Source organism: Mobula hypostoma, chromosome 1 (assembly GCF_963921235.1).
Source record: "Mobula hypostoma chromosome 1, sMobHyp1.1, whole genome shotgun sequence".
Taxonomy (NCBI): Eukaryota; Metazoa; Chordata; class Chondrichthyes; order Myliobatiformes; family Myliobatidae; genus Mobula; species Mobula hypostoma.
The window spans coordinates 95,917,362-95,941,627 of NC_086097.1; the positions used below are offsets into that span (position 1 = coordinate 95,917,362).

At 41.6% G+C, this 24,266-nt stretch overlaps 1 protein-coding gene across 2 annotated transcripts in view; it reads left to right on the forward strand.

Moving 5' to 3' along the window:
* The window catches only part of ccdc135 (coiled-coil domain containing 135), a 104,106-nt gene that overhangs the window by 67,410 nt on the left and 12,430 nt on the right, over window positions 1-24,266 (forward strand). For both annotated transcript variants that reach the window (XM_063073973.1, XM_063074061.1), the window contains 4 exons: window positions 2,470-2,693; window positions 8,534-8,749; window positions 15,182-15,292; window positions 23,162-23,272. In XM_063073973.1, the coding sequence (XP_062930043.1) occupies window positions 2,470-2,693; window positions 8,534-8,749; window positions 15,182-15,292; window positions 23,162-23,272 (662 nt within the window). The remainder of the gene's footprint in view (window positions 1-2,469; window positions 2,694-8,533; window positions 8,750-15,181; window positions 15,293-23,161; window positions 23,273-24,266) is intronic.

Here is a 24,266-nt window from a genome sequence, read left to right on the forward strand (position 1 = left end):
CCTGCAAGAAACAATAATGCTTTCCAACAAAGATATTTACATTAACTTGAATTGTAATGTCCCTTATTACTCATCAACTCTCAATCAGTCTCTGAGGTGGTTTGATGATCCTTTTTGGTCTGCTTTATGTTTCCACAGATGTGTTGCTTTCACTTGCTGTTTTAATATTAGTGTCCATCTGAGAACTCTGAACAAGTTTATGTTTTCACATTTGCTGCCAAGATCATATCTGTTCTTGTTCTTGCTGTGTGACCATAATTTGCTCTACATGCCTCATAATGGAGCCCTCAGCTACATGTGATCAGTGAGTCTTTGCAGAAGTTCCAACTGATTCTGTCTCAATTCACAGAGCTCCTTCTGTATACTGTATATCAAAGATAGCATCTCCTCCTTTTGGTTTTTGTTGAACTGTTGCTGTTGTTCTCACCTTTGGATCTGTGTGGCCACTCCATCTTCCTTTTTTATTTTTCAACTTCGGAGAGGATCGTGGGGATATTTTTGATTTCCAATCTTTAACTGGAAGTCAATGAGAGACAGATTTTGAACCAAAGCCACATGATGTGCAAGCAATATTGGCGGCTTATTCATCATGATCACTGTTTAGCACTGGCATCCTGACTGTTATGGAAGGTAGAATTCTTGTGCTTGTCTTGCATAATCTCCCTGGAGCTCTCGTGGATACTGTTACGAGTTTCTTGAGTTACATCAGGTAAGCATTTGAGCACCCCCTGCTCCCAAAACATCTGCATACTCTTCCATAAGTGAGTGTGGTCACCTTTGGACTGTGAAGCCACTATGAAAACTCTTTTCACCTGGTTGAGTTTTCACATGCGCTCAGATCTAAAATTGGCTGTACTCACTTTAGGTGCTCTGCTTTATGCTTGAAACTCACTATACAGCCCCCTTTCACAAGAATGTTCTCTCCAGTATAGCCTGTCACTTTAAATTTCACTGGGTAAATCTTGCTCTTTACCTTCAGAGTCTTGTAGTTATCAATGGACAACAGATTCACCTGGGCTCCAATGTCAAACTTGAATGACTCATTCAGTCACTGGAACAATGTTTTACCAGCACCAGCAATCCACAAAGAATTCCTTCATTTCCTCAGCAACTGTGTGCACTTTTCTGTTGGTAGCCCCAGCTTTGCAGCACTTTGCAAAATGATTCTTCTTCCCACAATTATTGCAGGACTTTCCATAAGCAGAATACTTCTTTAGAATGTGCTGACGTCTGCATTTACTGTTTGAGCCTACCTCTTTGCTTTGCTGTTGCTTTGCAAAATGCCATGTCAGCATGTATTGTTGTTTTTGCCTTGTACAACCCCTTAGCTTATGTTCGTGTGGATTCTGCTGCCCTGCACATATCCACAGTCTTTTTCAGTGTTAATTTTTTTTTCACAGTAATCTTTCTCTGATCCCATTCCCTGAAGTAACACAAACTATTTCGTCTCTAACTACTGAGTTTCTCAAATCTCCAAACTCACAGGACTTATTCATTGTGTGCTAGCTTTGACCAACACCTTGTTTCTTGAAACAGGAAAATAACTTGTATCTTTCAGAAGTGATATTTTTACTCGGGATGAAAGACTCCTCAAATTTTGTCACCAGAGTGTCCAAAGTAAAGGCTGTCTCATCAATTTGAAAGCTGTTAAAGATGTCCAAACCATCTTTGCCAATTACATGTAGCAAGATAGATGCTTTTAATTTTTCCTCTGCCCTGCTGGCTCTGCCTGCTGCTGAGTATATATTGAATCACAGTTTGAAGCATTTCCAGTTATCTGTTAAATTGGCAGTATACTGCATAGGTGCATGAGGGCTTAGGTTATCCATTACGTGGATTTTCAATTTCTCTCACTTTATTCTCGTAGTGAACTTCAGGAACAACGTGCTGTGTTGCCATGCTGGCTGCTGATCTCACTTGCTTCTAGCACAGTCTTTTTCTCCCCCATCAGAATTAACGCGTCTCTTTCTTAGTTGCTTGCGGTATTCATTTACGCTCTGTGCTTAGTCCTCATGCCAACTTCTTACACCATGTTATGTTTTCTCATGATAAAAGATAAACGTTGCGTGGGTTTTAATGCTAGCACATATTTATTTACAGTACATGGCTTCTAGCACTATAGTGAGCATGTGTGACCAGCTCACCAACTCAACTTCTAGTTCCGAGTGAACTGCCGCATTGCACACTGAGAATTTAAGTTCTTTATTATGTACTCATATAATAACACACCAGAGACTAAAGAGCACCAAAATGATTTCAAGAGTTTCTTTTGAGCCCAAAAATAGCGATGCGTTTTGGTTCACATGGAAGAAGAGATGTCTATATTCCACCTCTTTGTAAGAAGGATTTTGAGGACCATTCCATGGTCTTATTTCCTTGTTCCATCCAGTGGGCTCAGACCCTATGGAGTGACAGTAAGAAGTGGCAGCATTTGTTCCTCCATGACGCCCTGATGTTCATTTCTTACAGAACATGTCTACCGATCTTCCGAGCCAGAGACCGAAAGGACAATGACGTTCAATGGTAAGCTTCGTGTGGATGGGCTCATGAGCAGAGTGGAAACCCCTACTGAGCTGATAGAGCAGTTCAGCAACAGGCCAGATTTCCTCATTTACAGGAACACAGTATTTGCCGGACGACAAAAGAAAGTGAAGCTCCCGGGATCTTTTCACTCAAGCTACCGGACCATTCTGGTAAGTAATCCATTTCTTCATCCTCTTTCTCTTCCTATGTTCCCCCCCTTTATTGCAACTCCCATGAAAATTGTCATTTGCTGTCTCTATGTCTTGATCCTTTTCCAAGTAGTAACTATTTAAGATGTACATGTGCTTAAAAAAAAACACATCAACAAGTTACTTAAGATTCGAGGGCATCATAAATGGCAGCTGAGACTGTTGTCAGGCAAAGTATCGCCAGATAGTGGTCCGGAAAAGGGAAGTGACCTTGTGAGCAGGTCCTAATGAAGGGTTTAGACCTGAAAGCTTGAGCATATAGACATTAAGAAAGAGGTTGTACTGGAGCTTTTGGAAAGCATCAAGTTGGATAACTCTCTAGGACCGGACAAAATATACCCCAGGCTACTGTGGGAAGCGAGGGAGGAGATTACTGAGCCTCTGGCAATGATCTTTGCATCATCAGTGGGGATGGGGGAGGTTCCGGAGGATTGGAGGGTTGTGAATGTTGTTCCTTATTTCAAGAAAGGGAGTAGAGATAGCCCAGGAAATTATAAAACAGTGAGTCTAACTTCAGTGGTTGGTAAGTTGATGGAAAAGATCCTGAGAGACATGATTTATGAACATTTGGAGAGGCATAATATGATTAGGAATAGTCAGCGTGGTTTTGTCAAAGGCAGGTTGTGCCTAACAAGCCTGATTGAATTTTTTGAGGATGTGACTAAACACATTGATGAAGGTAGAGCAGTGGATGTAGTGTATATGGATTTCAGCAAGGTGTTTGATAAAGTACTCCATGCAAGGCTTATTGAGAAAGTAAGGAGGCATGGGATCCAAGGGGACATTGCTTTGTGGATCGAGAATTGGCTTGCCTACAGAAGGCAAAGATTGGTTGTAGATGGGTCATATTCTGCATGGAGGTCGGTGCCCAGTGGTGTTCGTCAGGGATCTGTTCTGGGATTCCTTTTCTTCATGATTTTTATAAATGACCTGGATGAGGAAGTGGAGGGATTGGTTAGTAAATTTGCTGATGACACAAAAGTTAGAGGTGTTGTGGATAGTGTGGAGGGCGGTCAGAGGTTACAGCGAGACATTGATAGGATGCAAAACTGGCTATCCACTCTATCTATTCCTCTTATTATCTTGTACACCTCTATCATGTCTTGTCTCATCTTCTTTCTCTCCAAAGAGTAAAACCCTAGCTCCCTTAATCTCTGATCATAATGCATCCTGGTAAATCTCCTCTATATCCTTTCCAATGCTTCCACATCCTTCCTATAGTGAGGCGACTAGAACCGGACGCGGTACTCCAAGTGTGGCCTAGCTAGTGTTTTATAGAGCTGCATCATTACGTCACAACTCTTAAACTCTATCCCTCGACTTATGAAAGCTAACACCCCATAAGCTTTCTTAACTACCCTATCTACCTGTGAGGCAACTTTCAGGGATCTGTGGACATGTACCCCAAGATCCCTCTGCTCCTCCACACTACCAAGTATCCTGCCATTTACTTTGTACTCTGCCTTGGAGTTTGTCCTTCCAAAGTGTACCGCCTCACACTTCTCCCGGTTGAACTCCATTTGCCACTTCTCAGCTCACTTCTGCATCCTATCAATGTCTCTCTGCAATCTTCAACAATCCTCTACACTATCTACAACACCACCAACCTTTGTGTCGTCTGCAAACTTGCCAACCCACCCTTCTACCCCCACATCCAGGTCATTAATAAAAATCACGAGAAGTAGAGGTCCCAGAACAGATCCTTGTGGGACATCACTAGTCACAATCCTCCAATCTGAATGTACTCCCTCCACCACGACCCTCTGCCTCCTGCAGGCAAGCCAATTCTGAATCCACCTGGCCAAACTTCCCTGGATCCTATGCCTTCTGACTTTCTGAATAAGCCTACCGTGTGGAACCTTGTCAAATGCCTTACTAAAATCCATATAGATCACATCCGCTGCACTACCCTCATCTATATGCCTGGTCACCTCCTCAAAGAACTCTATCAGGCTTGTTAGACACGATCTGCCCTTCACAAAGCCATGCTGACTGTTCCTGATCAGACCATGATTCTCTAAATGCCCACAGATCCTATCTCTAAGAATCTTTTCCAACAGCTTTCCCACCACAGACATAAGGCTCACTGGTCTATAATTACCCGGACTATCCCTACTACCTTTTTTGAACAAGGGGACAACATTGGCCTCCCTCCAATCCCCTGGTACCATTCCCATGGACAACGAGGACATAAAGATCCTAGCCAGAGGCTCGGCAATCTCTTCCCTCGCCTCATGGAGCAGCCTGGGGAATATTCCGTCAGGCCCCGGGGACTTATCCGTCCTAATGTATTTTAACAACTCCAACACCTCCTCTTCTTAATATCAACATGCTCCAGAACATCAACCTCACTCATATTGTCCTCACCATCATCAAGTTCCCTCTCATTGGTGAATACCGAAGAGAAGTATTCATTGAGGACCTCGCTCACTTCCACAGCCTCCATGCACATCTTTCCACCTTTATCTCTAATCGGTCCTACCTTCACTCCTGTCATTCTTTTGTTCTTCACATAACTGAAGAATGCCTTGGGGTTTTCCTTTACCCTACTCACCAAGGCCTTCTCATGCCCCCTTCTTGCTCTTCTCAGCCCCTTCTTAAGCTCCTTTCTTGCTTCCCTATATTCCTCAATAGACCCATCTGATCCTTGCTTCCTGAACCTCATGTATGCTGCCTTCTTCCTCCTGACTAGATTTTCCATGTCACTTATCACCCATGGTTCCTTCACCCTACCATTCTTTATCTTCCTCACCCGGACAAATTTATCCCTAACATCCTGCAAGAGATCTGTAAACATCAACCACATGTTCATAGTACATTTCCCTGCAAAAACATAATCCCAATTCACACCTGCAAGTTCTAGCCTTATAGCCTCATAATTTGCCCTTCCTCAATTAAAAATCTTCCTGTCCTCTCTGATTCTATCCTTTTTCATGATAATGCTAAAGGCCAGGGAGCGGTGGTCGCTGTCCCCCAGATGCTCACCCACTGAGAGATCTGTGACCTGACCCGGTTCATTACCTAGTACTAGATCTAGTTTGGCATTCCCCCTAGTTGGCCTGTCCACATACTGTGACAGGAATCCGTCCTGGACAGACTTAACAAACTCTGCCCCATCTAAACCCTTGGAACTAATCAGGTGCCAATCAATATTAGGGAAGTTAAAGTCACCTATGATAACAACCCTGTTATTTTTGCACCTTTCCAAATCTGTCCCCCAATCTGCTCCTCTGTATCTCTGCTGCTACCAGGGGGCCTATAGAATACCCCCAACGGAGTAACTGTTCCCTTCCTGTTTCTGACTTCCACCCATACCGGCTCAAAAGAGGATCCTGCTACATCAGCCACCCTTTCTGTAGCTGTAATAGTATCCCTGACCAGTAATGCCACCCCTCCTCCCCTTTCTCCCCCCCCTCTCTATCCCTTCTAAAGCACTGAAATCCAGGAATATTGAGAATCCATTCCTGCCCTGGTGCGAGCCAAGTCTCTGTAATGGCCACTACATCATAATTCCATGTATGTATCCAAGCTCTCAGTTCATCACCTTTGTTCCTGATGCTTCTTGCATTGAGGTACAGACACTTCAGCCCTTCTGCCTTACTACCTTTACACCGTTTATTCTGCTTCTCTTTCCTCAAAGCCTCTCTATATGTTAGATCTGGCTTTACTCCATGCACTTCTTTCACTGCTCTATCGCTCTGGGTCCCATCCCCCTTCCAAATTAGTTTAAACCCTCCCGAACCATGCTAGCAAACCTACCTGCAAGGATATTGCTCCCCCTCGAGTTCAGGTGCAACCCATCCAATCTGTACAGGTCCCACCTTCCCCAGAAGAGATCTCAATGATCTAAAAATCTAAAATCCTGCTCCCTGCACCAACTCCTCAGCCATGCATTCAACTGCCATCTCCTCCAATTCTTACCATCACTGTCACGTAGCACTGGCAACAATCCTGAGAACGCCACCCTTGACGTCCTGTTCTTCAGCCTTCTGCCTAATTCCCGAAACTCACACTTCAGGACCTCATCCCTCTTCCTGCCTATGTCGTTAGTACCAACATGTATCACGACTTCTGGTTGCTTTCCCTCTCGTACCAGGATGTCGTGCACCCGGTCAGAGACATCCCAGACCCTGGCACCCGGGAGGCAACAAACCATGCGGGTGTCCTTCTCATGTCCACAAAATTTCCTGTCTGCTCCCCTGACTATAGAGTCTCCAATGACGACAGCTCTCCTCTTCTCCGTCCCACCCTTCTGCACCACTGGGTCAGACTCAGTGCCGGAGGCCCTGCCACCGTGGTTCACACCTGGTCGGTCGTCCCCGCCAACAGTATCCAGGACGGTAAACTTATTATTCAGGGGAATAGCTACAGGGGTTCTCTGCACTACCTGTCTGCTCACTGAACTCTGAACTCTCTACCTTTGACCTTCCATGTTGTTCCAATGACGCCCACTGTCAGATCAGGAACAACACCTCGTCTTCAGCCTAGATACACTGAAGTCTTTGGTACTCATTATTGAATTCAACAATTTCAGATAATAAATATTTACAGTTGTGACAGAACTAGACAGCTCTGATGTAAAGAATTTTTGCACAGTAACTCTTATTCACTCAATCTACAGTACTGTGCAAAAGTCTTAAGCAAATATATATTTATATAGCTAGGGTGCCTAAGAATTTTGCACAGTACTGTAGTAATTTTATGTATTGCACTCTATTGCTGCTGCTGCATAAATGCAAATTTCATGACATATGTGAGTGATGATAAACGTGATCCTGATATGGGTCTCTATTGTGGATGAGAGTGGGACCAGGGGAATCATGGTGGGGAAAGGGGGAAGGGAGAGGGGAGGGAGTGGGAAGTGCCAGAGAGACATCATGTAATAATTAATAAACCAATTATTTGGAATTAAATGACCTTGCCTGGTGTCTCAGGGCTGGGTGTGTCGGCACTCCTTCTCTGCCACCTGTCCCACACCCCTCCTGTGGTGCTCCACCCTCACCATTTCCAACATCCTTTGCTCCTGTCAGATTTACAAACTCGCTCTGTGCTCCACATTGACAAATACAGTACTATGCAAAAGTCTTAGGTGCCCTCGCTATGCATATGTGCCTAAGCCTTTTGTATAGTATTGTATATTTTCTAATCTAATGTATTTTCAGAGTTTCCTTTTATTTTCAGCAATTGCTCTGTTCTACATGACATAATGAGTATTGTTTTCCATTCAATTGTACTCATTCTTCTGTTTACAGTTCATCTAGATACAGTTTACAAATCCACTACAATTTACAAACATTCATTTTCCTGTCTTAATTGGCATTGAAAGCAATTGAGTCATCCAGACATCCTTGGTTTTCACACTATCATTTATATTCCATCTTCTCTCTCCATTCTTCCTCCTCTCCGCAAATAAAAACAGATTTATTTTCACACTTTTGATCTTTGGAAAGGGTGATTGTTGATAAAAGGATGAAATACTGACTGTTTCTCTCTGCACAGATGCAGCCTGACCTGCTGAGTATCTTTAACATTTTCTGTTTCTCTCCAGAAATACCTTTACCACTACAGACAGAACTGCCACAATTTAACTCTCATTGGCTCCACCCAAGAACCAAACTTACTCTTTATTCTTTGCTCATTTCCCATTTTCTTTGCAACTTAAAACTTCTTGCATTTCGAATTTTTCCTTGATGTGATTAAAAAATCGTCAGTGCTATCAATCACAGGGTGACACTCCAATGATGCTGCATGACTTGCTGAATATTTTCTGATTTTTTCATCTTTTTGCTTCTCCTTTTTAGAAAATAACAGAACGCTTTGCCAGAAACAGAAAAAAGCTAGCCTACGAGGATGTGGCAGAGCAAATATTCCTGATTACTGCAGAGCATATCCAAGTGACATATCATCGTGAGGATGACAGGATCACATCGGTGAAGAGAGAGTTCATCCTCCCACCAAACCTGATTGAAAAGGATGATGAAGAGGTTAACATGGACCAGATTGTCATGACTTTTGAGGTAGAGTCACATGCTGTCTGTATAGTAAAAGCAAAAAGGGTGCCATGTTAGTATAACAGTTGGCGTGATGCTGTTACAGCTTGGGGTGTCGGACTTCAGAGTTCAGTCCCGGTAAACTGTAAGGGGTTTGTACATCCTCCCTAAAGGAAAGCATGGGTTTCTTCTGAGTGCTCTGGTTTCCTCCCTGAGTCCGAAGACGTACCAGTTAGTAGGTTAACTGGTCATTGTAAATTGTCCTGTGGTTAGACTAGGGTTAAATCGGGGTTGCTGGTGACGCACCTCGCAGGCCTATTCTGTACATCATTCTGATGGAGTAATTGAAACAAAGGGAGGCATAATTTTTAAATACGAGACACAAGAGCATCTACAGATGCTGGAAATCTGGAGTAATACACTCAAAATACTGTAGAAACTCAGCGGATCAGGAAGTATCTATGGAGGGAAATGAACAGTCGACATTTCAGGCCAAGACCCTTCATCAGGACTAAAAAGGAAAAAGGAATAAAAGGATGGGAGGGGGGTGGAGCACAGCTGGCAGGTGATAGGTATGTCCTCATGAGGGGGGTAGATAGGTAGGTGGGGGAGGGAGAAGGGGGTGAAAGGGAATGATATGAGAAGTTGGGAGATGACAGGTGGAAGTGGCAAAGGGCAAACAAACAACGAATGTAGTAGGAGAGGACGGTAGATGGAGTAAAGGGGAAGGGGTGAGGAACCAGAGAGAAGTGATGGGCAGGTCGAGGATACTGAGGAGAGGAAAGGGTAGGGATAGCGGGAGCCACAGAATGAGGGAAAACAGGCAGTTGGAAAACAGGAGAGTGGTTAGATTTAAGGGTTTCAAAATGAATTTGATCCTGGGTCTACCTGGAACTAGGACCTGCTCCTTCATCTGCCTCCTTTAAACCCACTGGTATTTGAGTTATGACCAAGTTCCAGAAACTTAACCAGTTTTTGAAACTTGTGAATTTTTTTACAGCAAATTCACAGTCAAAATTCACTCCCTTTTCTCTAGTCTGGTTTTCATGGCACTTTATTCAAGATTCAAGATTGTTTAATATCTTTTCCTTACACGTGTAAGGAAAATGAAACAATTGTTACCCTGGATCCAATGAAGCACTTAAAAACACAAAAGATAAAGAACACAATAATAATAATAATATCAAACATATAATAAATATAAATACATACGATAGCTTTTATACGTAGTTTGATCGTATGTCCATGAAGTGACGCTAAGGTGGCTGATGGGAAATAATAAAGTAGAGGTGTAGATCAGCCTTAATGCTTGGGGAAAGTAACTGTTTTTGACCCTGGTGTTCCTGGCATGGGTGCTCTGTAGCCTCCTTCCTGATGACAGTGGGGCAGCCCATGAGCAGGGAGTGTGGGATATGACATGTTACTCACCCTTTTCTGGCACCTTTCCATATAAATATCCTTGATGGTGGACAATCTGGTGCCGGTGATGTGTTGGGCAGTTTCGACTACCCATTGTAGAGCCTTCCTGTCCACTGCTGTGCAATTTCCATACTAAGCAGTGATGCAACTTCTTATGATGCTGTCTATACTGCACATCTGTAGAATGATATGAGTATAGTTTGCATAGTCCAGCTCTCTTTAGCCGCCTGAGAAGATAGAGGCATTGGTGAGCTTTCTTGACTGTGTAGGATGTGCTCTGGGATCACAGAGGTTGAGTATGATGTGCACTTCCAAGAGTTTGAAACTATTTACCGTTTCCACGGCTGTGCTGCCGATGTAAAGGGGGTGTGAATGGTGTGAGTTCTCCGGAAGACCATAGGACATAGGAGTAGAATTAGCCCATTTGGTCCATTGAGTCTGCTCCACCATTTAGTCATGGCTGATCTTTTTTTCCCTCCTCAGCCCCATTCCCCAGTCTTCTCCCCATAACCTTTGATGCCATGTCCAATTAAGAACCTGTCAAGCTCTGACTTAAATACACCCAACAACCTGGCCTCCACAGCTGCCTGTGGTAATAAATTCCACAAATTCACCACCATCTGACTAAAGAAGTGCCTCTGCTTCTCTGTTTTAAATGGACACCCCTCTATTTTGAAGTTGTGCCCTCTTGTCGTAGACTCCCCCCACCATTGGAAACATCGTTTCCACATCTACTCTGTCTAGGTCTTTCAAAATTCTAAAGGTTTCAGTGAGATCCTCCCTCATTCTTCTAAATTCCAGCAAGTACAGACCCAGAGCTATCAAATGTTCCTCATATGATAACCCTTTCTTTCCCGGAATCATCCTTGTGAACCTCCTCTGAATCCTCTCCAATGCCAACACATCTTTTCTTAGTTGAGGAGCCCAGAACTGTTCACAATACTCAAGGTGAGGCCTCATCCGCGCCTTATAAAGCCTCAGTATCACTTGTATTCTAGATCTCTTGAAATGAATGCTAACATTGCATTTGCCTTTCTCACCACTGACTCTATCTGCAAGTTAACCTTTAGGGTGTTCTGCACAAGGATTCCCAAGTCCCTTTGCATCTCAGATTTTGGATTTCTCCCCATTTAGAAAATAGACTGCACACTTATTTCTTCTACTAAAGTACATGACATTACATTTTCCAATATTGTATTTCATTTGCTACTTTCTTGCCCATTATCCTAATCTGTCTAAGTCCTTCTGCAGCCTATCTGTTTCCTCAACATTACCTAGCCCTCCACCAATCTTTGTATCATCTGCAAACTTGGCAACAAAACCTTCTATTCCATCCTCTAAACCATTGACATACAGCATTAAAAGAAGTGGTCCCAACACCGACTTCTGTGGAACACCACTAGACACTTGGTAAACAGCCTCATATTTCGCACCTTGTCAAACGCCTTCTGAAAGTCCAAATACACAACATCCACTGCATCCCCTTTATCTATCCTTCTTGTAATCTCCTCAAAGAATTCCAACAGGTTCATCAGGCAAGATTTCTCCTGAAGGAAACCCTGCTAACTTTGTCCTATCTTGTCCTGTGTCAGCAGGTACTCCATAACCTTATCCTTAACAATTGACTCCAACATATTTCCAACTACTGAGGCCAGGCTAACTGGTCTATAATTTCCTTTCTGCTGCCTTCCTCCTTTGTTAAAGAGTGGAGTGATATTTGCAATTTTCCAGTCCTCTGGCAACATGCCAGAGTCCAATGATTTTTGAAAAATAATTACAAAGCGTGCTGTGCACAAGGCCCGAGCAGCATCCACTGCCACGACAGCACCCACCCACTTGTGTCCCACATGTGGGCGAGCCTTCAGGGCCCGGATTGGCCTCATCAGTCACCTCTGGACCCACAGCCACCAATCTCCCATTTGACTTTGAAGCCATGGTCATCTTCGACTACGAAGGACGAACAACAACTAATGCCTCCACAATTTCTACCACTACCTGTTTCAGAACCTTTGGGTGCAGTTCATCTCATCCAGTGTCTTATGTACCCTTAGGTTTTTCAGCTTTTTGAACTCCTTCTCCCTTGTAAAAGTAACTGCACTCATTTCTCTCGCATCCTTCAACATCTGGCACACTGTTAGTGTGAAGATGGATACAAAATACTCATTTAGTTCATCTGCCATCTCCATGACCCATGTTTATTATTTATCCAGCCTCATTTTCAAGAGGTCCTATATCCACCCTCATCTCTATTTTATTTTTACATGCAGGTGGCCCCCGTTTTCCGAACGTTCGCTTTATGACACCTCGCTGTTACGAAAGACCTACATTAGTTACCTGTTTTCGCTAACAGAAGGTGTTTTCACTGTTACGAAAAAGGCAGCGTGCGTCAGAACAGCCAAGCTCCTCCCCCCAGAACTGCATTCTAGCCGTCACTGCTTAAACACGTGCTTTATCTTGATTTATGCATCCATTAGCAAGATGAGTTCTAAGGTATTGGAAAAGCCTAAAAGAGCTTGTAAGGGTGTTACACTTAGCGTAAAACTAGACATAATTAAGCGTTTCAATCATGGTGAACGAAGCGTTTCATTGTCTGCGCATTGAACTTGCCTGCATCCACCATTCGCACTATTTATATGTAGAGAGAAAGAATTTTGAAAGCGGCCGATGTTACTGTTGGTTCTGCTCGTAGCAAAGTGGTCTCTCTTAGTCGGCATCCAGTAATGAATAAAATGGAAAGTCTATTGCTTGAGTGGATTGATGGGTGTACAAAGCGTGGTGTTCCGTTAAGTTTTCTTATACTTAAGGAGAAATCAGTCAGTCTTTTTAATAAGCTGAAACAGAAAGTACTGGACGATGGTGACGAAAGTATTGCGAAAGTGGAATTTAAAGGTAGTCATGGGTGGTTTGATCGGTTTCTGAGGCGAGGGCAGCTTCATAATTTAACGTTTACCGGAGAGAGTGCTTCAGCTGATACTGAAGCTGCCGAAAAGTTCCCAGCAGAACTGAAGAAAATAATTACGGAAGGTGGTTATTCGTATAAGCAAGTGTTTTAACTGTGACAAAACTGCAGTTTATTGGAGTCTTCCCGATTCTGGTAAGTGAAACTACACTGTACATACATTATTTCTACTTCATATAGGCTGTGTATTTTATGTGTTATTTGGTATGATTTGGCAGCTTCATAGCTTAAAGGTTACTGGAGAGAGTTTCTGCCGAGAGCGCTTCCGTGAGATTTTTGCTGCGCTCGACAGTGCTGTAGAAAAGTATTTCTGCTTTATATAGGCTGTGTATTTATCATATCATTCCTGCTTTTACTATATGTTACTGTTATTTTAGGTTTTATGTGTTATTTGGCATGATTTTGTAGGTTATTTTTTGGGTCTGGGAATGCTCAAAAAATTTTCCCATATAAATAAATGGTAATTGCTTCTTTGCTTTATGACATTCCGGCTTACGAACCATTTCATAGGAATGCTCTACCTTCGGATAGCGGGGGAAACCTGTACTTGAAAAAGTTTTTCCTATCTGCTTTGATATTGTTTGCTAGCTTGCTTTCATATTTCTTCTTTCCCCTCCTAATGATTCTTTTAGTTGCTCGCCATAGGTTTTTAAAAGCTTCCCAATCCTCTGTCTTACCACTAATTTTTGCACTGTTGTATGTCCTCTCTTCTGCTTTTATATTAGGTTTGACTTCCCTTGTCAGCCATGGTTGTACTATTTTTCCATTTGAGTATTTCTTTGTGTTTTGGAATACATCTATCCAGCACCTTCCTCATTTTTCCCAGAAACTCACACCATTGCTGCTGTGCTGTCAATCAGCAGATGATTCCACTGTGCAGCAATAATATCCCAGCAGCTCCTTCCAATTTATTTTGGCCAGCTCCTCTCTCATACCACTATACTCCACCTACACTCCACTGAAATACTGCTATGTAAGACTTTATTTCTTCCCTATAAAATTTCATGTTGAACTCAGTTATATTGTGATCACTGCCTCCTAAGGGTTCTTTTACCTTATGCTCCCTAATACCTCTAGTTCATTATAGCTGATCCAGTATAGCTGATTCCCCTAGGAGGCTCAATGATAATCTGCTCTAAAAAGCCATCTTGTAGGCATTCAACAAATTCACTCTCTTGAGATCCATTACCAACCAGATTTTCTCAATTGGCCTGCATGTTGACATCACCTATAACTATCATAGTATCATAACATTGCCCTTTTGATACGCCTTTTCTATTTCCCATAGTAATCTGTGGTCCACATCCCAGCTGAGCCCTGTATATAACTGCCATCAGGGTCCTTTTACCCTTGCAGTTTCTTAACTCAACCCACAAGGATTCAACATCTTCCGATACTATATTGCATCTTTCTACTGATTTAATTCCATTCTTTACCAGCAGATCCACGCCAATCCCTCTACCTACCTTCCTGTCCCTCTGATACAATGTGTAATATTCAGCTCCCAACTACAATCATCCTTCAGCCACGACTCAGTAATGTCACAACATCATACCTGACGATCTGTAATAGTGAAACAGGATCATCCACCTTATTTCTTATACTCCGTGTATTGAGATATAGTATTTTCAATACTGTATTTGCCACTCTTTTTGATTCTGCATCCTTAATTTACTGATACTCACCCTGCTGGCTGCAATTTTGTTCTATCATCTGAAGCTAATAACCATGTCCTTTGGCTTGTTGACATTAAGAGGTTCTTTGTTTGGCACCAGGCCTTGAGATCTTCCACCTCCTCTCGATAGACGTCACTCAAAATTCAGGAACCGTTTCTTCCCCTTCTGAATGGATGTTGAACCCACGAACATTACCTCATTACTTTTTTTCCTATTTTTTGCACAACTTATTTAACTATTATATGTGTATGTTTACTGTAATTCAGTTTTCTTTTTCTCTGTATTATATATTGCATCGTACTGCTGCTGCAAAGTTAACAAATTTCATAACATGTGGCGGTGATATTAAACCTGATTCTGATTCTGATGCTAATGAAATCCATTTGTCATTCTTCTTCCCTGAAGGTTGACCCTTTGGCAAAGCCATGTAAAAATGTGGTTCTGTATCAGACAATGATGGAACTTCTGAGAACACAAGCTGCATCAATTCAAGCTGTCAGAGATTCTGAACACGAGGTATTGTTTCAGCTACTTTGTTTGTTTATTTATTTATTTATATTTATTGATTTATTGAGGTACAACACGGAATAGGCCCTTCCGGCACTGCAAGCCACACTGCCCAGCATCATCCTGATTTAATCTTAGCCTAATCATGGAACAATTTACAATGACTAATTAACCTACTACCCCTTATATTTTTCGACTGTGGGAGGAAGCTGGAGAACCCAGAAGAAACCAACACAGTCATGGGGAAAATGTTCAAACGACTACATCACCATGTTGCCCTTGTCATTGCTCAGTGATCCAAACAATTGATTTCTTATCTCACAATCTGAGAAAAAAAATCAAATATACATTCATATCCACAGTGATGATGAAAGGCTTTAGAAGTATATTGTTACATACCCAAATATGGCAGCTAATGTGTACACTTTGAGGGCAGCAAAGAGGCAGAGTTAGTAGAGCTGCTGTTTCACAGTACCAAAGACCTGGTTTCAATGTGATGCCTGTGTAGAATTTCCACGTTCTCCGTGTGTCCAAATGGGTTTCCTCTGGAGGTTCTGATGTGTGGTTTGGTAGGTTAATTGGTCATTGTAAATCGCTGCTGGTTTGTAGGTAAGTGCTAGAATCTGGAGGACATTGATGGGAAGGTGGGGAGAATAAAAAAGCGTAATAATAGAGGATTAGTGTAAAATGGGTGATTGGTGGTCGGTGTGAACTTGATGGGCTGAAAGGCTTGTTTACAACCTGTATCTCTCTCTGTAACATTGCACAAATAACAAATGTGATTAAGAGGGTTCATGTATTTTGGTGCAGTTACTGGAGGAATAACTATTTGCCAGGACTATGATTCAGAGGGTCTTTCATCTACCAAGCATTTAAGTCTTCAGCTCTTTCTGGAATGGTTTCTTACTATAATTATTGATGATCAAAATCTAGATTTGGCATTATAATTGTATGTTGTGACATCCGTGCGCAGTAACAGTAGTTTGTAATACAAAGATCTGGTCTAACTATCTAGAGAAGTGGATTCAAATCTTAGAACTGGAATTAATTAAAATGTTAATTGGATGCTAACTGCAAAACTACAATGTTGCCCAGGAAATCCATGCGATGTACTAAAATAGGGAGGGAAATTTGCTGCCGGTTCAGGTTTAGCCTATATGTCATTCAAACCCAGGTTTGATTTGGTTTATTATTGTCTCATATAGTGCAGTACAGGGCAATGTGATTGGCATTTAATCCAAAACAATTACTTTTAGCCAGTCTCTGAAAAGGGCTAGGAATTTATAGCCACTCATACTATTGGGTACTGAAACTACTTTCCTCACAAAGGGAAGAAGCCTTTCCATGCGACCACAAGGCATCGAAGCAGATTTAGGCCACCTGGCCAGTCAAATCTGCTCTACCATTCCATTGCCATTGGGCTACAGTAACGTCGTGGTTAGTGCAACGCGATTACAGTTTGAGGCGTTCTGGAGTTTGGACTTCAATTCCTGCAGTGTTCTGTAAGGAGTCACTGTACATCTTCCTTGTGGAATGCGTGGATTTTCCCTGGGTGCTCTGATTTCCTCCCACAATCCAAAGACGTAGCAGGTAGGCTAATTGGTCATTGTAAATTGTCCCATGAATAGATTAGGGTTAACTGGGCTGGCACTGCTCGAAGGGCCGGGAGTGCCTACTTGGTGCTATATCCCTAAATAAATAAATTCCATCATGGCGGATTTCTTATCCTTCTCAACCCCAATCTCTTGCCTATCAACCGCTGCTTTAAATATACCCAATGATTTGGATTCTACAGCCGTCTGTGGCAATGAATTCCACAGATTCACCACCCTCTGACTATAGAAATTTCTCCTTGTGTCTGTTCTAAAGGTAAGACCTTCTATTCTGAGGTTGTATCCTCTGGTCCTAGATTTCCCCCGCTGTAGAGACATCCTCTCCACATCCACGCTGACAGTGGTTGATGTCTTGTCAGCAGTAAGAGATCCAGAGCAGGCAGAAGACTAGTGCGGAGTTTCCAAGAAGAGGGGGGTTGAAGATGAAGGAAGGGATCTTCGGTGTGGGATGGGGTATCCTTGACAAAGAAGTAGGCTTGGAGACGGAGGCAATGGAAGGAAAGTTCAGTGTCATGGTGGGTGTAAAACTCACTGAGGTGCAGGTGCAGGAGGACAAAGGTAAGGCCCTTGCTGAGGACAGAATGTTCCGCCTCAGAGAGGGGAAGGTCAGAAGGGATGGTGAAGACATGCAGAAATTAGACTGGGGTAGAGAGTTGGAGGAGTCAGAGGAGAAGGGCGGGTTGGGATGTTCAGGGAAATGGGTGGGAGGAAGATAGGGGCTCAGAGGAATAAAGAAGGGATGAGGGGTAGAGGTGAGCCTGAGAGACCGGGGGTGGGTGTGGAATAGTGGTGGGAGAAGAGGGGCCAGTGGACTCAATGGTACTGAGAAAAGTCTTGGCCAGATGATGGAGGCTACAAAGCTTGGAGTCACAGTTGGACTGGGACGGTAGTATCTGGGGTCTGGAAGCAGCCAGGCCATCGAAACCAGAGTTGGAGCAGCTGTAGCCATGGACTGGAGGTGGCCAGGAGTGTTGTACAGTTTTGGTCAGTCTGCTATAGGAAAGACGCCATTAACCAAGAAAGTGCAGAGGAGATTTACAAGGATGTTACCAAGACTTGACGGAATGAGTGTAGGAGAGAAGATGTGCAGGCTGGGATTTTAATCATTGGAAAGCAAGAAAGATGATGTTATAGAGGTGTATAAATGTATCACAAGGGACATTGATAAGGTCAATACACACAGTATTGTTTCCCAAAGTTGGGGTATCACAAACTAGGGGACATAAATTTAGAGTGATAGAGGAGAGAATTAATATGAACCTGAGGGACAATTTCTTCATCCAAGGGTGAAGAAATTACGGACGTATGTAGAACAAGCTGCCAGAAAAAATGACTGAGGCAGGTACATTAACAACATTTATAACGCACATGGACAGACACATGAATCAGAAAGGTTTAGAGAGATAGGGTCAAATGCAGACAAATGGGACTAGCTTAGATGAGAATCTTGTTCAGCATGCACCAGTGGGGACAATTAGCTTCTTTCCATGTTCTATGACTCCATTAAAACTCCTGAATCCACCTCTGTGTATATGAAAAGTGACAATCACTTGTCTGAATTAGAATTCCTATGTAATGGAAATACTGTAAAGTGAGTTGGCTAAATTAATAGTCTCTAGATAAGAATTATATCTAAATCAAACAAATGTTACACAAATCTTTCAATTTCAAGTTTAATTGTCATTCAACTGTATATCTATACCTCTGAATACAGCCAAACAAAATTATATTACTTCCTTTTGGAAGTAATTGGAATTCATTAAGTGCTGACCATATTCTGTAACTGACAAAGAAAAAAACATAGTCATTGCTTTCTGATTCTCTTATATTACATTTTACCAGTTTAATAATGGATTATTTAATACATCAGGAAAAGTCCTCAAGAAACTTATTTATTAGACATCAGCAGCACTTTTGATAAATGATCAGAAGATCTTGTTCTGTGATAGAATCTTTGATTTTTATTTCTCAATAATTCTTTGAAAATTTGACAGCAACAGAAATACCAGTAACCAAAGTTTACTTTGATGTAAACTGCTCAAGGTCATACAGAGGATGATAAAAGTAAATAAAATGGATTAGTGTTTTTAAGATAAATATTATCATTGTTAAATCTTCCGCTTTCACCTTTATAATGTTTGTAATTTCTGCCTCTACCTCAATCCATCAACTACTAAAACATTTTTTAGGAAATGAAGCAACTCTGAGCATCTATTTTAAACCATTGGGCAGACGAATCCAGGAGATGAGCAGAACTGGCTCCTGCTAAATATTAGGAAGATCAAATAGTTTGGTTCTCACGTTCCCCATTCCCTGGCCATTGACTCTTTGCCCTTTCTGACTACCCTAAGAGACTAAATTGGACAGTTTGCATAATTGGCATCTTTTACTGCAAAATTGACTGCAGTTTGGAAGAGCGTCATTAGCACAAAGACATCCTGACAATTTTTTGACCCTGGGTGGAAGCGCTGAGCTCATGTCCCTCTTGACCTTTGAGATTTCCCACCTCTAATCCACCTGTTTCTGCCCTGTTTAACACAATTAGCCACTGAAACTCCTAGCCATGATTTTGTTGTCTTGGTCTTGACTATTCCAGTATTTCTGTACTGGCTTTTTACCCCCTTTCGACAAAGCTCTGCTGACAAAGTCAACATTCACACTAGCTCTTTTACTCATCACCATTGTACTTGTTAACTTACCTTGTCTCCCATTCCAACAACCTTAAGTGTAAAGTTCCCTTCCATGTGTTTAAATTCCTCCATGGCCTTCTTGAACTACTTTGTACCTTTTCCAGTCCTTTGTAGTCCTCCAAGATCTCAGCTTTCCTCCAAAACTGACCCCTCAGGTTTAATAATTTGTATTGCTCCACCTTTGTGTCTTTTGTCAGATTTTGTTTAATAATGGCCTTCTGAAATATATTGGAATGTGTCATACAAACACCAGTTGTTTTGTTATTTATATTCCCAAAGACATGCAGAAAAAATGCATAGAAGTTATCATTCTGACCTAATTTCCATATTGTAAACAACAGGCTGACAACATTCTGGTACCAATGTGATTGCCAAAGTTAGGAGTAGTAGAATCCTTACCACAATCTGGGGGCAGTATTGTAATGAAGCAGTTAGCAAATTGCTCTACAGCACCTACGACCCAGGTTCAATTCCCGCCACTGTCTATAAGGAGTTTGTATGTTCTCCCCATGACCGCATGGGTTTTCTCTGGGTTCCTTCCACATTCCAAAGATGTACAGGTTAGAAGGTTAATTGGTCACATGGGTGTAATCAGGCAGTGTGGCTCATTGGGTGTGTTACAATGCTGTATCTCTAAGAATATTCTCTGGGCATTCCAAACACTTTTTGACTGACAATAATTTATTTTTCTTTCCTCACTTCAGAGATTCCATGTCTGTTTGGTGCTGGGTAGGAAGATGTCGCTTAAGACAATGCTGTGACTATCTTTCGTTCTTATGCAGCAGTAAATTTACTTCTTGCCATTTTATAGGGCCCAATGTGTTAAAAGCAAATTATCTTGGACATTGGGAAGGATATCTTGGCTCCTCTTCTAAAAGGTGCCACGCAATGTTAATTTCAGATTTACAAATATTTCTAAACGTAATCTTGAGACACGTGGGTGAGAACACAGCAAAGTAGAAGAGGCAAACAAGGTCTAGGTTAAACTTATTATCGAAAAGATGATGTGTGCTCCATCACCCATCTTCTGAATAGCATTTAAAGTCACAACTTGCTAACTTAGCTGTGAGAGTGAGACCGACCTACTTCTGATACTCAATGTACAGCATTAGGAAAACTCAGTCAATTAAAGCACCTAGGCGTTACATCAAACAATGCACATTTCAAATTGAATGCAGATCAAGAACTAATTTATAAATTAAAAGAAACAATGCACAACAAATCTGAATCAGATTTAATATCTCGGCTTATGTTGTGAAATTTGTTAACTTTGTGGCAACGATACAATGAAATACATGATAAGTAAATATATAGAGAGAAAAAGTGAGTTACATTAAGTATACTTATGAATTTAAATAGTTAAAATAAGTCGTGCAAATTAACAGAAATAAAAAAGTAATGAGGTAGTGTTCACGGGTTCAAATTCCATTTAGAAATTGTATGGCAGAGGGGAAGAAGCTGTTCCAGAATCACTTAGTGTGTACTTCTGTACCTCCTTCCTGACGGTAACAGTGTGAAGAGGGCAGGTCCTGGGTGGTGGGGTCCTTAATGATGGACGCCGCCTTCCTAAGACACTGCTCCTTGAAGATGTCTTGGATACTACGGAGTCTGGTACCCATGATAGAGATGACTAATTTTACAAGTTCCTGCAACTTATTTCGATCTTGTGCAATAGCACCCCTACCCCATACCAGACAGTGATGCAGCCAGTCAGAATGCTCCCCACAGTACATTTGTAGAACTTTTCAAGTGTTTCAGTTGGCAAACCAAATCCCCTCAAACTCCTAATGAAATATAGCTGCTGTCTTGCCTTCCTCATAGCTGCATCAGTACGTTGCATCCAGGTTAGGTCCTCAGAGATATTGACACCCAGGAACTTGAAATTGCTCACTTTCTCCACTTCTGATCCCCTTAAGAGGATTGGTTTGTGTTCTGTCATCTTACTCTTTCTAAAGCAGCTCTTTGGTCTTACAGATGTTGAGTACAAGGTTGTAGCTGCGATACCACTCAACTAACTGGTGCTGTATATTTCGCTCCAGTACGCCCTTTCGTCACCATCTGAAATTATGTCAACAATGGTTGTATCATCAGTAAGTTTTTGGATGGCATTTGAGCTATGCCTAGCCACACATCATGAGTGTAAAGAGAGTAGAGCAATGGGCTAAGCACACATCCCTGTGGTGTGCCAGTGTTAATTGTCAGTGAGGTGGTGAAGTCATCTCCAATCCACACAGATTGTGGTCTTCTGGTTAGGAAGTCGAGTTTCCAGTTGCAGAGGGAGGTACAGAGGCCTAGGTTCTGTAGCTTTTCGATCTGGATTGTAGGAATGTTGGAGTTAAATGCTGAGCTATATTCAATAAACAGCAACCTGACATAGGTATTTGCATTGTCCAAATGATCCAAAGCTGCGTGGAGAGCCATTGAGATTGCATCTGCTGTAGACCTATTGTGGCAATAGGCAAATTGCACTGGGTCCATGTCCTTCCTGAGACAGGTGTTGATTCTAGCCATGACCAACCTCTCAAACCATTCCATCATCATAAATGTGTGTGCTACTGGACAATAATCATTGAGGCAGCTCACACTGCTCTTCTTGGGCACTGTAGCCTTTTGTAGCTTTTTTGAAGTAGGTGGGTACTTCTGACTGTAGCAGTGAGAGATTGAAACCTGATAAATGTTTGTAGTGCAGTTCTGCCTTGAAGTACAGTGGGTTCTGGTTAATTGGGACACATTGGGATCAATACATTTTGGCCCAATTAAGTGGCTGCCCCCATTAGTTGAAGTTTCATGGAAATAGTTAAAAAGGTATAAAAAAGACAAACTACTGTTTAACTAAGTAACAAGTTATGCATTTAAATGAAATACAGAATAAATTAGAACACTACAATACTATAAAACTATGTATTAGTTCCTGATAGTTATCATTGGAGGAATTCATTCAGTGTATGCTGACATATTCTTTTAATTGACTGTAAATGAACAAAATCAGCACAGACACCTAGTGCAGATACGGGACTGCCTTCAAGCAGTGCTTCCAATGATTGCATCCTACAAATCTTCATTTTCATTCATACCTTCAAATTCTTTGTAGTTCCTAATTTGTTGAAGTAGTGAAATCATTTCATTTTCACTCCCAGCTGTTTCTGGTATCTCCAAAGCTGAATACTTGAAACTGCAGTGAGCAAAATAGTTCTGAATTGTCTTACTGTTTATAACTCACCAACTATCAGTGACAAAAATCAGTTCTTTTTGAATACAAACACACAAGTGATGCTATTTAAAACTGTTCACTCTAAGCAAGATACAGTGTCTAACGGCCACACGACGTGCACATGACTGACACTAGTTAGAAAATGTTCAGCAACACTCACTTACCCCAATTATGTGGTATTGTGTCTCAAATAAATGAAGGGATCGCAGAATATTTTCTTGATTTGATTTTGTTCTTTAAGAGTTGTTGCAAATAAGCAGTTGCCCCGATTAACCAATGGACCAGTTAACTGGAATCACTGTATTTATTAAGCTTAAAGAGCATGCAGTTGACAGGTAACATTGTGGTTATTACTTTATTTAAGGTACGCGAAATTTTGAAGGACAGAGCAGCAGAACGTAAGGCGAATGAACTATCCATCTCGGTGTATGACACAGAAAGAAATGAGAAAGCTAAGGAATACAGGCGAAATCAGGTGAGTATGGTGAAATCTTGAAGAAATTTGCTGCTCAGAAAATCCATGCATCTCTCAATATTTTGTAGCCTACGTGTTTAATGTTCTTGGGAAAGAGAAATATTTCAGGAAGGTGAAAACTCTCTGACTTGAAACATTGACTCTTTTTTTCCCTTCAGGTGTGGTCTGAATAGCTGAGTATTTCCAGCACTTTCTGTTTTTGTTTTAGATTTCCAGCATCTGCAGTTTTGTTTTGATTTTCCTTATCTGATGTTGTTATTGACTTTGTAAGTGCATAAGGATTAAACTTTTGCCATGTGTTTATTGAATTTCTGTATTTGTTTGAACTGAGAGATGTTTGTATTAGACAAACATTAGTTTCTCTTGTATGGCCAATTTATAAAATAAAATGCAGCCAGTTCAAATAAATGGCTAGCAGCACCTCTATTGTAGACTTAAAAGGCAAATCCTAAAGATTGCTGGTTGGTAGTGTAGGGACTCCTTAATTTCATCAGGCAGAATTCAGACAGGCTGTTAAGGGTTAAGTTCGCCAGATATGTTATGTATTAAGTTGTACATTGTTACGTTTTGGGCGGGTTTTTCCTGATATATATATATATATAAATATATATGATATCGCCATTTGTTTGCATTGGAATAAAGTGTATATTAGAAGTAATTACATTTGAGTCGATCTTTGTTGACACTCCTACAGTAGTTTGATTGGCTACTGTAAATTGCCCCTGGTGTGCAGGTGAATGGTAGAATCTGAGGCAATTAATGGGAATGTGAAAAATTCATAGGAAAATGGGATTGCTCAGAACTGCCATTGACTTGATTGTCCAAAATGGTCTTCTTCAAGTCATATGGGAAAATGGCAAATGCAACAGAAAACCTGTATCCTGTATAATAGGATCAAAGGGAAATCTTAGTAGGATGCATGCATTCAGGGTTGAAATAAACAGAAATTAATGCAAACTGAATGAAATGTTGGACCATCTCTCTGCCTCCACAG